General features: G+C 36.6%; 1 protein-coding gene across 1 annotated transcript; it reads left to right on the top strand.

The window, feature by feature from the left end:
* The first annotated feature begins 6,877 nt into the window (after nt 1-6,877).
* On the top strand, nt 6,878-10,954 carry LOC126803092 (cation/H(+) antiporter 28). The gene is given in 6 exon segments (XM_050530844.1): nt 6,878-6,931; nt 6,934-6,984; nt 6,987-7,217; nt 7,975-8,964; nt 9,530-10,120; nt 10,340-10,954. Coding segments are annotated over 6 exon segments (2,532 nt in total).
* Nucleotides 10,955-15,872: the final 4,918 nt, after the last annotated feature.

The raw sequence follows: 15,872 nt of genomic DNA, 5'->3' as shown, positions 1-15,872 counted from the left end.
AAATTGGGGAATGAGCCAATGAAGGACTGATTTTTGTCCGAAGCAGAACCGTACGTATCATTTACGCTACCAGTGTCGACTGCTATACCAAGGCTACATTGATGTTGCTGGAGCTGCTGGCGGCGTTGGTGTGGATATGATTTGTGTTGGTTCACTAAGTGTAGAACTAAACCCATGTCAAATGAGCAATGCAAGTCCAATGGTGATGCATAGGCGCATAGTTAATCACATCATAATGAAAGAAATAGTGTCCCAACAACACTTACATATATGAATCTATAGCTCATTGAATCTCTTCATCATCTTTACTTAGATGGAATAGAGAATCAAGAATTAGCTTTCATATGAACACATATGGGTATAAGTTCTTGCAACTGATTGTACTACGTTCTCTCGAACGTCGAAATCTGATTACATAAGCTCTTTGTGGTCTAGAGGCATTTAAAGTCCCTCGGGCACTCTCATATCTACGTCAAGATCCCTTTACAGATATTCTATGACCACTATCATATACTGCAAATCAGTTTTCATGGACACTACTACTGATCAAGTAGCGGAAAGCAATTATGTTCATAACGAGAGAATATAACTCATCGTAGTTAATACTAGGATAATGAGACAATCTTTGCGCCATAAGTCCTGCATATATTGCATGACTTCATCTTTCTCATTACACTTACGAACAACGACCAACATAACAAGTCTAGTTTAGCTTGTATTGATTCTTTCCACTTCGGTCAAGTTGCTCATCGTTGATGCTTTAAAACGGAATAAGAGCATAAGCGAACATCATCAATCATGGGAGATCAATCCATTAAACACGCGCGCGCTGTATACGATCAATTCGTGAGATTTCTATTCTTCTCTAACATCAACAAAAAGAGTTTGTAGCGTCCTACATAAACTTAGTTGATACATATGTTTAGAGAATATCTCTTGATGATGGGCGAAATACTTGTGCCTACACACTTCGCTTCTTTCTGGTTTTGATTCCAGAGAATAATGGTCTCCCCCTCATCTAGGTAGGAGCCAAGATCGAAGCTCTGACCCTTACTAGTCCATCTTTGTGTTTGCCGCCCTTATTTTGTGGTGCAATACCATGGGCGCCGACAACACCATAACGTACGATGGTGCCATCGCCGGCTTCCTTCCCACTGTCAGGGATGGTGCCAACGGTGCTAGGACCAGGTCATGAAATTCTCCCATATTCTGAGAGTTCCAACCTTACCAGCGCATCACAGCATTTATGTGTGATCTCGTCACTTTCGCAATATCGGTAAAGTCATTGAGCATCGAAAAGTGACCGTCTGCTAATATTGCAGGATAGAGATCAACGGTTGTAGATTGGAAATAGCGGACAAGTGTTAGTGATTCATAAATCATAACCAACTAGAATACTTAATCGTTTCAAGTAGACCCATTGAGATAACTATAATAAAGGCACTTAAACAACTTTAACCAAATAGGCATTTAATGAAAAGAACGTTGGGATCGTATCCAGTAACCATCTGGTACGCACTAAACGCTTGGCAAGTTGTGGGTCTAAAACGAATAAATGTCGCTGCATGCAACATCATTACATATCCCCATGCAAAAATCGGCAGGTTAGTACCCATAACCAAGTCCGAGCTCTGCTGGATCATGCAATGAATGAACATGAGGAATAATATGTTCAACGACGATCCCAGTATATATGCAAAATAAAATCATCAAAGTCGTGGAGGTGAACTCTCCAACGGTATCCAATCATATAGATTTGAGAGGATGGGAAGGGTGGTGAGCCCTTAGTATGATGATCATAGCTAAAAACTTAGCAAATGCATCGTTCCTTGTGGAAAGCAAAGCGACGTGTGACCAACGCATCGATACTCTTAACCTATACCATAAACATACCAAAAAATGTCCGCATTCAGTTGGATATGGTCCACTAATGTCACCTTAAATACTTTGTAAGAATGGAATGTTCTCGGTTAGAGCCTTAGCAAATAAGGACTTCCTTGAAATCTAGCAAGATAACAAGCTTTTCAAAATGAGCGATGGGCATTAGAGATTCTTATGGAGGCATTAGAAAACACAGAAGGCATCACAAGCTCCTGTGAAGGGGGGATGCCGCCATCGACGGCCTGAATGCCATGGAGCCGCTGAGAGGGGTAGGCTCGGCCTCACCGTGCATGGCAGTGCCTCACCGTGTGGAGCACTAGTGAGGTGATCCAACAATCGCTTCATGAACATGAAAAATAGATGATCATGTGAATTTCAAAGAACTCGAATCATCATATCTCGTTCAAAATGACCAAAAAATGATCATGTCAAAATCGAGGAGACAGCAAAACCGAACCCATGATTCAAAGAATCTTGAGTTACATAAAGCTACTGCTCCAGGCAAGCAAAGCTATGTCCACATGCTAACAAAGCTACTGTCTAAGCTTGAAAAAGCTATTGTCAATTAAAGTTGACAAATTTATTCCTCTCCATTCTTAACACAAATATCAAGATGAAAATTCATCATTAGCATGCAGGGCCTTTGAAAACCTAGCAAGGCACGAAGATATAAAACACAATCTCCGCACGAGATCCGTAAAACAACTACATGCGCCGTAGGACAGTGTGAGTGGTTACGCAATTAGCAAGACACTCGATTTCACGGCGGGACATGCTCAAAATAAAATTAAGAGAGTCAACGACGTGGTGAACTTCTCTAGACAATACGTCGTATGATATTGTAAGAGGGGGGATTGAAACAAATGTGCAATCCCATCGAGTGTATCACATGGATATAGAACTACATTCTTCAACTTAAAAATTGGAAAAATATGGTATTGGAGCAATTGAATACCAAACAATTTGGGTGTTAAAAACCATCCAATTGGTGCGGGTGATCACCAATAATAATAAAATCGTTTGAGCTATGAAATGACTTGCAGAAAACCGGAAAACTAACCAAAAAACCATGTCAAAAGAACTCAAAACCGGGTGAAATTTAGACTCGGAAAACATGGTAGTAAAAACTGCTGGAAATATGCCGGAAAAAATTACGAGAAACGACAAAAACTCGCCGGAAATCGGCAGCGCGGATTGCCGGAAAAACGGTCGGCAGCGGTCAGAGCTGGCCGGCAAGGAGGCTGGGGCTGCATGTCCGACAGGGGATGCCGGCAGGAAACGAATGGTGGCGCTGAAAATGCCGGCAATTGGCCGAAAGGAAACCAATATGCCGTTAAAACACCAGAAAATGTTCTAGAAATGCCGGAACAGTAACCGGGAAACACGACGTCAATTTTGTCGTTCCGAGATTTGTTTTCCAAATTTTAAAGTCCAAATTAAAAATGTAGTACTATTGGGGTCCCATGTAACCCAAAAGCGGTCAATTTAAAAACCACGTGAGTTGCAAACGTTGAACATTCATGCTAAGTCAAGGCAAATAAAATTCTCACGAGATGATCTTGTAAATAAGGAATACGAGAATTTATTGAATATGTCAATATTCACAAACAATCTTCCAATTCCAATAGACGACTTAAGCTAAAGTCGAGCAAGAAACATGGCAATGCCAATGTCATACTTGAAAAATAGTAAGCAGAAAACATAGTCAAAATAGATTGACTAATCAAAAATCCGTAGCAACAAAATCTTGCATATCCGATCGGGCGAAGCCTTAGCTTGAGGCAAAAAAAATGTGCTTACTTGAGAATGGAAAAATGTTACGTTTCCATCTCCAAAATTCTCTCAATAAATAGATACAGGTGCCAAAAATGGTATGTGTTTCTCGGATGTGGAGCATGCATCAAGGTCAACTCTGATAATACAACGACATAGACGTTTATTGAATCACTTTAAGTGTGTCTCATTAGAATTCGTTATTTTTGAGATCTTTTGTCAACAAATATTGCTGCTTCAGAGTAATGAATTTCAACTCAAATAAATGAGTACATAGACCTTAGGATTATCGTTTATAGACATGAGTTTAAGGAAACTCAAACATTCAAATAACAGTTGCGAGGACGACACATCCATAAGAAACGAGGGCTGTATAGATTTCGAATAATCGAAACTATTCAAGTATGTAACCAGAATTAGAAGAGTTGTGATGTATATGGTCACAAAATAATCGATGCATATTGGCGATTCTCATGATCACACCCAAAACAGCAGTGCACTCAGGCGACCACACGAAATCGATTTCTTCCCTTTGAATAATAACGTGACTCCCCCAGGACCGTCACACGAAAACGTCGACCAAGAAGGGAATCATATCCCTCTTTGGTCTCATCGGCGTTATAAGAAGGCCGGAAAAGAGACATGAAGAAGGCTAATAGCGCCCGATAATTTATATATATATGTTCAAAAGCGGGAATGTTTATGAAAAATTTACCTTTGAAGGTTTGTAGAAGATGGGAGTAACTTCTCTTGAGCGAAGACTTTCCTTATGAAGTTCGCGTTTCTTGCGTGAATATGCGGGGGAAGCAATTTTGAATGCTTTGATGCGGGGACTTGCGGGGAAAAAATATGTTTTTGTGGAGCGAATGCGGAGGAGACCCTGCGGGGCTACGTGCAGGGGCTGCGGAGGCTGCGTGGGGTGCGTGCTGGGGCTGCGGAGGTCTGCAGCGGTGGCAAGCAGGATCGGTCGCCGACGGGAAGATGCCAGAGGCCGGAGACTAAGGCGGCCGGTGGTGGAGAGAAAAAAAAACTAGGGCTCTAAAAATTCAGGGTTTTAGGGCAAAGTGCGTGATAACGTGTTTCAGGATGAAAAATTGTGTATTATTGAATGATGTGGGGGCCTATATATATAGGCATTACATCACTTGAATTCTGCAGGATTCAGAGTCCTAATCTATTACAGAGATGCAAATCTATCTCTAACATGAAAGCTAATAAGGCTAAGACACACACAAGGGTAGAATAATAATTCTCTCGGAACAAAAATCATGTTCTTAATAAATTGCATCAAGTAAATTGTCTGCTGATCATTAGACTACTAACGTTCCCCATGATTGTTCATTTGTTTGATGCAATCAACTGAGAAAACGAGTTTTTGTTTATATTAATTGACGCACCATTTTTTTATTAGGGTGCACTTATTGCCACCCTACCATCTCTTTTGCTCACCCTACAAATTATTGAATTAGTGAAATACTAAAATATTCTGATACAAAATTACACTAAATGACGATGAATTGGTAACAATTATGATTTCTTTCTTCACACTATCTTTTACATATGTACTTTAATTAGATTAGATATTCACTCCTTTATTCAAAACTCTACCGTCTCATTTTTCTAAAAATAATAATTATAATAACTAAATAAATAAAATCTTCCATCATTCTCATGCAAATATTACTGGAGTTTGAAGACAACTACTTGAAGCATGAAGATGAGATACCGGTTTTTATCAAAACCATAATCATATACGTATAAATTGGAGTTTTTTTTAATAAAAAATCTATTTTTATTTTAGATGAACGATGTCAAACTTTCAATGAAAGAAGATTGAATTGGTGAAGACTATTTATTGTATTGTTATAGAAATTGTATGATATTTTCTTAGTAGAAATTATAAAAACAAATCTAAAATAAAAGTGGTAAAAGGATGAATAAAGTAAGTTAAAAATTTATGTGGTAAGAAGATAATATAGGGTGAAGAAAGTGTTATTGAAAAAAAGACTACTTTAGGTATTGTAATTGGGTGAACAAAAAAAACTTGAAATAAAAAATATATAAGTAGGGTGTGAAGAGATTGTAGGGTGAATAAAGAAGATGGTAGGGTGGAAATAGCTGCACTCTTTTGTTATTCACACACCCCATTAATGATACTTGAACTATGCAAAAATGGTGGGTTGTATTGAAAAAGTAATAAAAATGTAAAAAGCGTGTTATTAACAAAAAATGGTATGCCAATAACAACTAGGTTACGATACCCTTGCAAGCGCTACAACAGGTTGCAATATTCTATTAGTTTAGGGCCGGATTGTAAGTGAATTAGAGTTTTTAGAATTGGTTTAAGTGGAGAGAATAGCGAAGAAAACGAGATACTGAGAGCGAGAGAGAGAGCAATCGAAGGAGAAGAAGAGGAGAGAGTGAGGCAAAAAACATTTCTACCCAGTAGCAGTAAAGTAAATAAGCGAAAAAAAAGACATGAGCCGAGCCAAGAATGTTCACGAGTTGACAGTGTTCAAAATCCGATGAACAATAGATCACCAAATTTATGGCATGATTGTAAGTGAATTAGAGTTTTAAAAGCTGGTTTAAGTGGAGATAATAGTGAAGAATGGAAGATAGAGAGAGAGAGAGAGAGAGAGAGAAATCGAAGAAGAGAGAATGAGACAAAAATTTATACCCAATCAAGTAAATAAGTGAAAAAAATGATATGAGACGAGCCTAGCAAACACTGTTCATAACCTGATGAACAGTGTATCACCAAATAATAAGTAGTAAATTATTTAATTTTTTTTACTGAAATGATCTTTATTGGTTTATTCAACTTTTGAACGGTTTTAAATTCTTTATTTACATTGCGACAAGTGTACAATTGAGAGAGAGTTTAGATGCACACATACATATTAGGTTGAACACAAGTTTTTTTTTCCAAAAAGTATTTAAATAAGAGAGAATTCGGACACACGCGTATAAAATACTAATTTGGACGCATTAATTTTCCACTTACTAATATGCTCCATAAAAACGAAAGAAAAAGTTTTTTGTTTCTTCATACAAGTAAGCTTCTCAGGAAAAAAAATGATTGGGCACATTGAAAAGGAAAATGTTCCCAGTACTTTAAAGAATTAACCTACAATTTCTCCTTCAATTTCTCCTCAAACAATGCAATTGATTAAGAACCATTAACTCATTTTGCGAAAAGCCAAGGTCCCGACAAACAACAATGGTGGCACAAATCATATGCAAACTTTTGAGACCAACAGAAGGAAGAGAAATAACTCTCTGAAACACAAAATCTTTGGGGAAATAGAAAACCCAAAGAAGAAAAACCAGAAAACCGGGTTGAGCAGAGAGAGAGGGAGAGGAAAATGGAGAAGAGCAACAAAAAAATCCAGGGTGTTGATAGAATTGACAATCCTGATGAATGCTCTGTACAGTTAACAAAGCTTTTTACACATGTAGCCACTCATGTTGCAGGTTTCTTCTTAGTGTATATTCTCTGTCATCTTTCGCACTACCTGCTCAGGCCTTATTCCCAGCCTCGCATAACCTCTGATACCTTTGTCAGTCTCTCTCTTTCTGCTCTTTTTTTTTTCTTTTCTCTATTTTTTTTCTTGGGAGGTTGGCAATCAAATTTATATTGAATGTTAGATCAACATGTTGGAGGATGATCAAGGTTGTGTTGGACTTGCGAAAAAACCAGTTTTGTGTTAGGGTAAATGTTCTCTGCAAAATCTTGAGTTACAAGCAACCGTAGATTTTATGGTATTGATTCATGGTTTCTAATTTCTAGGAGAAATAGTACACATGCTATGTGATTGATTGATTTCGATTAATTCTCAAGTAAAACACAAGGACTTTTGTACTTAATGCTATATACGTGTTTCGGCATCATCCTTCTGAGTATGAGTAAATTTGACCTTAAAAGGACACACTTCCTTTTTTCTCAAGTCTTACTCATGATATCATGTACCTTGTGAATAAGTTGCAGAGTATTTCATAATTTCAGTTTTATATTCGTTTCTTAATTTAAGCTTCTATAGTAATCGTAGCTCATGTTCCAAAATAAGAAGAAATCTGTAGCTGCTTGATCCCGTAGATTTTTTTAATGGAAAATCACATCAGACCAATCGAACTTAAAGAAATTGTTCATAGAAGTTTTAAAGCTATTCTGCTTTTTTCATTGTTGCAGCACAAAAGTGTTCATTTTCTAATCATTGTAAATAAAGATAAAGTGTTGATTCAGATGATGTTTTCTTATGATGTTATCAACGTACTGCCTACTATTGTGACTAAATTATGATCTCTTATGTAATGCAGGTTGGACTAGTCATTGGAAATATAGGATTCATACGCGGTTTTCTATCAAACACATCACAGAAAATATTACATAACCTGGTTGATTTTGGAATGATTGGCTACATGTTTGTGCTAGGAATAGAAATGGATCCATATGTGCTTTTCAAAGTCCCAACCAAGGACGCGAAAGTGGCCTATGCTGGTATGCTCATCACATTCATCCTAGCATGTGCTATAACCCCATTTCTGTACTATACAGAAGGTTTTAAGATTGACTTCACTCTCTCCCTCTCGATGGTACTTTCGAGCACGGCTTCGCCTGTGCTGACGCGAATGATAACGAGTCTTAAAATAGGCAAGTCAGACATAGGCCAACTTGTCATTGCTACTGGAATGCACTCTGATTTTATAGCCACTCTTCTCCTCTCCATTGGCTTTGTTATCTGGCCTGTTGAAGTTAACAACGGAACGCGCAGCCTTGAGAGATCTCTTGAAATGGGTACTGCATTGTTGATCCAGACAATTTTTACAGCCTTTGTTTCACCAATTTTCATGAACTGGGTCAACAATGAAAACCCGGAAGGCAAACCCATGAAAGGTTCACACCTAGTCCTCTCTATGGCTTTCATGGCCTTTGCTGTGGCCTGCCCATCATATTGGGGGTACAGTACTATTTTGAGTGCATTCATGGCAGGAATATTTTTACCAAGGGAAGGAAGAGTATCGAAGTGGGTAATAGGCAAGATCAATTACTTGTTAAGTACCATATTCTATCCCATTTTTTTCTTTTGGATGGGGTATGAAGCTTATTTTGCAGAGTTTCAACCTCTTGATTGGATGACATGGGCAAGGTTATTTGTCATTTTTGCTATAGCAACAATTGGAAAAGTTGTAGGAACAGTCATCTCCGGAGCTTTGTTGGGGTTTAACTGGCCTGAGTCTGTTGCCCTCGGTCTTCTTCTCACAACCAAAGGCCATTTTCATATATACTTGGCTATTTCTGCAAAATTGGTTAGTGCAACACCTCTGTTTTTATCCAAAGTCCTTCATTTTTCCTTATTTTTCGCTGTCCATTTTCCATGTAATCTAACACAAGAAATTCTAAGAGAACCAGAGGTATTTTATTCTTGATGTTATGGAGTAGTTTAAACTTAATGCTCTTTACTTCTGCATGCAATCATGAAAGTTTTGCAAGTGTGTTATATCATACTTGTAGTTTTTATGGTATGAAAGGAAATAATGATTTTTGCTTCAAATTTACACTTTTATATGAACAAGCAGTTAAAGATAAATTGACCAACCAAACAATGTTCTCCATATCTCGTCCAAAATGAAAAATTATCTTGTTGAGTCTACATAAAACTGATTGAATTCTTTCTGATCCATTAGGCCAAGGACGTATTGTATATGTTCATATCGGAAAGAGCTAACAAATGTTTAAAGTGAATTCAGTGATAGAAGAACTATTGTAGTTATCTTACTAGTATCCAATACAGTATCCATTCTTATATGCAAACCATCACATTTTGAAGGATATACTGATCTTCCTTTTCTTTGCTCTTTTGATAAACTGCAGTTAGAAAAAACCTCAACTTCAACCAGCACTGTGATGGTAATAGCTATTTTCTTTACTATAGTGCATGCTCCATCAGTTGTGGCACAAATTATTAAGCGTGCTAGGAGGCGGGCACCCACTCATCGGATGTCACTTCAGCTGCTTGACCCCTCAAGCGAACTCCGCATATTACTATGCCTTCATGGGCCACAAAATGTGCGTACTGCCATTAATTTCATTGAGATTTCTAGAGGGACACCAGACCCTGGGATTGTGGTATTTGTAACAGACATGATAGAACTCACAGACCAAATAGCGGCAACATTGGTAAAAGAAGCAGGAGTGAACACAATGACTGTGACTGACGAGGAGGTAACAGAAATGAGAGATCAAGTTACTACTGCAGTTCAATCCTATGTAGATGATAACGAAAATGGTATTACACTCGGAAGGTTACTTGCACTCTCGACTTTCAATGGCATGCCCCAAGATATATGCATTTTGGCAGAGGACTCGACAGTGGCCCTCATCATATTGCCATTTCACAAGACACGAAGTGCAGATGGGACATTAGATGGTGGTCATTCTGGTTTCAGATTTGTGAACCGTAAGGTAATGTACTACATAATACTTAATATTCTTTTAACAGTTACAAATTTTACAAAATAACCACGTTTGGATTTTATCTGTGAGTCACTGAGTGTATCAAGAAAACAGTTGTTATTCATCTTTTACGGACAATATGTTTTTTTGGAAGCATACTCAAATTTTTTGGACATGTTGGTCATCTTTCATTAACTAGCTACTTATTGATGACTATGGTATTAACAGGTCCTCAAAAATGCTCCATGCTCAGTAGGAATTCTAGTAGACAGAGGTTTTGGATTGATAGAAAAAATATCTAGATCTTATGATCATACTATCGATATGGCAGTCATCTTCATTGGTGGAAAAGACGATAGAGAAGCACTTGCTTATGCCGATCATGTTGCACGACATCCTGGTGTAAAACTCACCATCTTAAGATTTTTGGTGGACACTAGCTCAGATGCCTCAAGTAGACCTGGCCATTACCACATTAGCCGTGCTCTACAAGAAGAGGAAATGAAGCTTGATGATGAGTGTTTTGCTAAGTTCTACGAGAGACATGTTGCATGTGGACAAGTTTCTTACAGTGAGAAGCATCTTGCAAATTCTTCTGAGACCTATAACACTTTGATGGCATTAGATGGGCAGTACTCACTTATCATAGTGGGAAGAGGGGAAAGGGTGAATACAGTTTTGACATTTGGGATGAATGACTGGCAGCAGTGTCCGGAGTTGGGTCCGATAGGCGATGTTCTTGCTGGTTCTGAATTTTCAGTCAAAACCTCAGTATTGATCATCCAACAAAACAGTGTAAAGGGAGAACTAGATGGACTTGATGATAACTTTTCGGTCATGTAAATGTTGAACCTAGCAAGTTAGCTTAGAATTCAATTGGTATCTACAATTGTAGCAAGCAAGATACCAGAGGTTTTGTGAAAATGATAGTTCAGAGAAAGTTAGGAGATTCTAACTTAAAAGTGAAAACAGGTTAGAAAATATAGAGGTAGTTGTGTAAATTAACTGTAAATCAATCAATGCTTGAATTAAAGTTTGGGTAGTTGCTTCAATTTTTATACCAGGGTTGCACTAGAGGCAAAAGTAGAAAATAAATTGGAGATTGACATACATATTCCATTTGGAATTTGGAGTAATGAAGTTCTAGTATGTTTCAAATGAAAAAAAAACATAATAATTATAAATAAAATATAAAAATTTCAGAAAACAAGAGAGTTAGGCAACAGGTAGGGTCAAATTTGATCATTGTTAAACCGGAAATTATACCTTAAGGAGGGTGTATTGTATATATATTTGTATGGATTTTTTTTTAATTCATAGACTTTTAGAATAGTCCATATACTTTTTAAAAAGAACATAAACTTTCATAGATTTCTTTCGATTTTTTTAAAGTCATTGACTTTGATTACAGACTTTTATTGATTTATGAAAATCCACAGAATTCATTATGACGACTTCTACAGATTTCATAAAAATAAATAATGTTATAACTAGAAAATAATTAGAACATAATGGAAAAACATCACAATGTAACAGACAAAACTAAAGATATAAATATCAAATTGAATAATACATGGTAACTGAATAATGCGCATACCATGTCTCAGCTCTCAACTATAAACTCACACTTCTGTGATAATTTGCTTCACTCCCTGGTGCGCCTTAAGCATCCAGGTTGGTCTTATAAGTTCTTTAACGCCTCGTGGGTGCTATTTGACAGGGATATAATGTATGATAAAAAACATTTATGAAATATTTTTTGTTCTAAGTAAATCGATTGTTGTGTCTATTATAATGAAATTAGAAAATCTCAATTATTTATATGAAAATATAAAAAAAACATTTCAAATTTAATTTATCGATCAATAAGTGTAATAACCCAATTTTTCGGAACGATGTTTGGTTTGATTTAATTTCTATAAAGTTGTGAAATTCATTTAAAGTGAAATTTAGTTGCTTGCGACATTTCGAAACAAGAACGGAAACGTTCTCGGAACGTTTATTTATAAAAACGTTATGTTTCCGCGACGTGAATATCGACTTTTATTCCGTCGCTCAGTTGCGAAAACTCCCTTCACGAAAGTTGTAGAGCTCGTCGATACGAGTTTGTGAACATGTCACGCGTTCGAATCGGACATCGGACGTGAAAGTTATTAACGTCGGAAGTTAGTTTCCGATTTTAGAAACTAGTATAAAAAGGGAATTTTTCAGCTAGGGTTCCCATAATTGGAAACCCCTCACTCTCTCCTTCTCTCTTCACCCCGCGCCTCCCTCTCTCCTTTTCTCTCTCTCTCCCCCGAGTTTCCTCTCTCTCCGGCGATCTCTCCCTCCGACTGGCCGTGTCACACACCGCCAGGCTCAAGACCACCGCACGGACCACCTCAGCTACCCTGGAGCTCACCGCGCCGTGCCTCGCCGCCGTGAGGACGCCCGACGTCGCCAAAGTTCCTGCAAATCCTTCGCCGTGCTTCTCCGCCGCCACCGTGCTCAAGGCGAGCTCGCCACCATCAAATCGAGGTGAGATTGATGCTAGGGATGATTTTTGTGGTTGTTGTGATGATTTTTGTGTGTTTAGAGTGAGATCGGAGATCGGATGGAGGAGGAGGGCTACCGTCGCCTAAAGGCGGCGCGTGTGGGTGCGTGTGTAAGCCTAGGGGTGGTCTGAGACTGTAGGAGGGTGGAGGAGGAGGAGAGGAAGGTTTTGGGGGCGGCGGTGGCGTGCTACGCGCCGGCTTTAGGCTCGGCGCTTGGGCCCCACGCGTGGCATGCCGAGGGTGGCGCGTGAACAGTGATTCGACACAGTAAATTTGTAAAATTTATTTTTATGACGGTGAATGTAAAAAGGTGATTTACGTACTGTAAATGTAAATTTATTTTACGTACGGTAAATGCAAATGTAAATTACTTTCAGTAAATGTAAAAAGTAATTTCAGAAGGGTAAATCAGTAATTAATATTTACTGAGACAGTATTTACATTTGAATAGTATTCATACGTACAGAAAATATGTAAACAGTATGTATATGTACAGGGATACGTAATTGAGATATATTTGTACATAAATACGTGAATAGTAAATACATGAATAGTACTCCGTAAACAGTAATTTCGTAAAACCAGAATTTGCTGAACAGTAACTTATTATTACTGTTTCGGCATTTAAGGTTTACGAAATGATTCTAAATTCTTTTCTTATCTTTTCAAGGTGATCGATAAATCAAGGAAATGAATTACCTTCGGAAATTGTGGAATTACACTCGAGTTGATAAGGTGAGTAAAATCTCACACATTTACGAATCTACTCTTGCGGAGATTCAAGATTTTACTGAGTTTTAAAGATTGAAATACGACATGTATATGATATAGTGGAATATATATATATTTATATAAATGGTAAATAGGTACATATATATAGTTTGTTATATTATATATTGTTATGAATTCGTTGTGAATATGTCATTTTGATGACGAGAATTATATATTGAGCATGTCGAGTTAATTTGTACAATATAACGTAATGATTATTGTATGTGGTTTTAACATAGAGTTTGTTAAAACGTTTTGTCTTCGGACGAGTTTTGTCTTTGGACATGATTGATGTCTTCGGACGAGTTTTTGTCTCCGGACTTGATTTTTGTCTTCGGACGTGTTTATGTCTTCGGACCAGTCTTCGGACGTGTTTGGCATGTCGGAACCTAGCCTTTGGCCGGGCGAAAGTTACGATACAATTAGAGCTCTAGTCTGTCTGCCGGAGTACTGCATGTGAGGTAACATATGGGTTATCGGCTCATGAGTACTCATATTTTTGGATGTTGGGTAGCAGAAGGTTGCCCAATATCGGCGGTGTACTACGTGAGGGGTAATAGAGGTGTACCAGCGTTCATTAGTACCTGTATTATAAATGCATTTGGGTAAACAGAGGGGTTGCCCAATTTCTCATGAGTACTTTCATTTTCATTTTTTTAGGACAACCAGATGGGTCGTTCATTGACTCATGAGTGCATTTATATTTGTTGATTTGTGGATTTTCGTATATATTGATATGCAAGTTATATTTTTATTTTACTCATACGAGCTGTAAAGCTTACCGGGTTTGTGTTTACAATCCCGGTGCACCAATTCGATGATGTAGGAGATAATTCCGCATGTGTCGATTAGTGGGAATCGAAGGACAACTCTGAGGACTCAAAGTCGTTCACTTTCCAGCTTGTGGTGAGGATTTATTGTGGATTTGTGTGAGAGTTTGTGAGGATTATTACATTTCCATTTTATGTAATGTTGAATTATAAATTTGGTTTGTAATAATTGGTTGTCTGAGTTGTATTGTGAACTCAGTAATGATCCACTGCGACATTAAAACGATTTCGATTTATTGAGATTTGTTTTAGCGTTTTCATGACTTTGAAATTTGAGTTTTTATGCTCGAAATTTCGGTGTCGTGACAATAAGTATCAAAGAAATCGAAGTAAATAAATCGTTCAGGAAGTTTCAAGCTAAAAACGTCAGTGTTCATGAAACATTTATATAATTATTATTTTCCTTTCATTTTATGTATTTTTTCACTGTCCTTTTTTTTATTATTTGCCTTTGACATATGTCCACATATGAGAATGAAATTTGAGAGTTTCTATTCATACCTCCAAAAGTAGCATTTACACTTCTTTCTTTTCCCAAAAACAGTTTGACTTTTTAAACACTTGTGGAATTACCAAAAAATCGTTTAAAATTAAAAAAAAACAAAAACAAAAAAATTCTCAACCTATCTATTTTAAAATAGTGAATATAATGATTTTTTTTCCTTTTTTGTCAATCATTTATTTATTTCTTTATTTTTTTAAACTTTATTTTGGAATAATAAATTGAATAAGTTGATTTAATTAATTTTATTTTTATTGTTAAAAATATAATAAAGGACATTATTAATCTTCATGTATCAATTAAAAACTTTGAGAGAAAAATTGTTCAATAGATGTTAGAATGTTTTGTGTTGCTTTTACTATTTGGTGAGTTTCAAATCAATGAATGAAAAAAAAAGAATAATATAACTAATTATGAATTTAGGATTAAAAGAGAAAACTAATTTGAGAACATGGGTAATGTAATTATTAAGAATTTTAATTGAATAAAAATAGAATTGGAAAGATATTAGGATTAATGGATAGTAGATTGATTTGGTATCCAATAAAGATAAATTGATTATGGGCATTTTCGGAAAAAAACATGAAGGTCTAAATAACATTTTAAGTATTTATAAAAATAAAAGGGAGGTCTACTAAGTGAAATGTCCAAATTTTTAGAGGTATCAATAGAAGCTCCTATGAAGTTTAATAAGTATGAAGATACAAGGTAAGAACATAGCATAAAGAACAAGAAAACATTCATAGGATCATAGGTTGAATAAACATGTTGGGTTGTTGGAAAAAAGAATTGGTAAAGAAAAATGGTGGAGAATGAACATCTTTAAACACAAAATAAAAGTTAATGGAAAAGTCCATGAAAATATTTGGTCTTCATGCTAGACAATTTTTGGATTATGAGGTGTATAATTAACACTAGAAAGTCTATGAGATTCCATGAGTTTATAATTCCATAAGTATGAATAATATTTTAAATACCCACATACTTCTATTCATTTTAATTTTTTTTGATTGAATACCCACATACTTTCATGGATTCCATAATGACTTTTAAAAATCCTAATTGAATACACCTAGATTTGTATGGATAATTAAAAGTATATATTGAATACACCTAAACTTTTG

This window comes from Argentina anserina, chromosome 7, assembly GCF_933775445.1.
Source record: "Argentina anserina chromosome 7, drPotAnse1.1, whole genome shotgun sequence".
NCBI classification, from domain to species: Eukaryota; Viridiplantae; Streptophyta; class Magnoliopsida; order Rosales; family Rosaceae; genus Argentina; species Argentina anserina.
The sequence above is the reverse complement of the archived record's forward strand: the minus strand, read 5'-3'. Positions and strand labels throughout refer to the sequence as shown.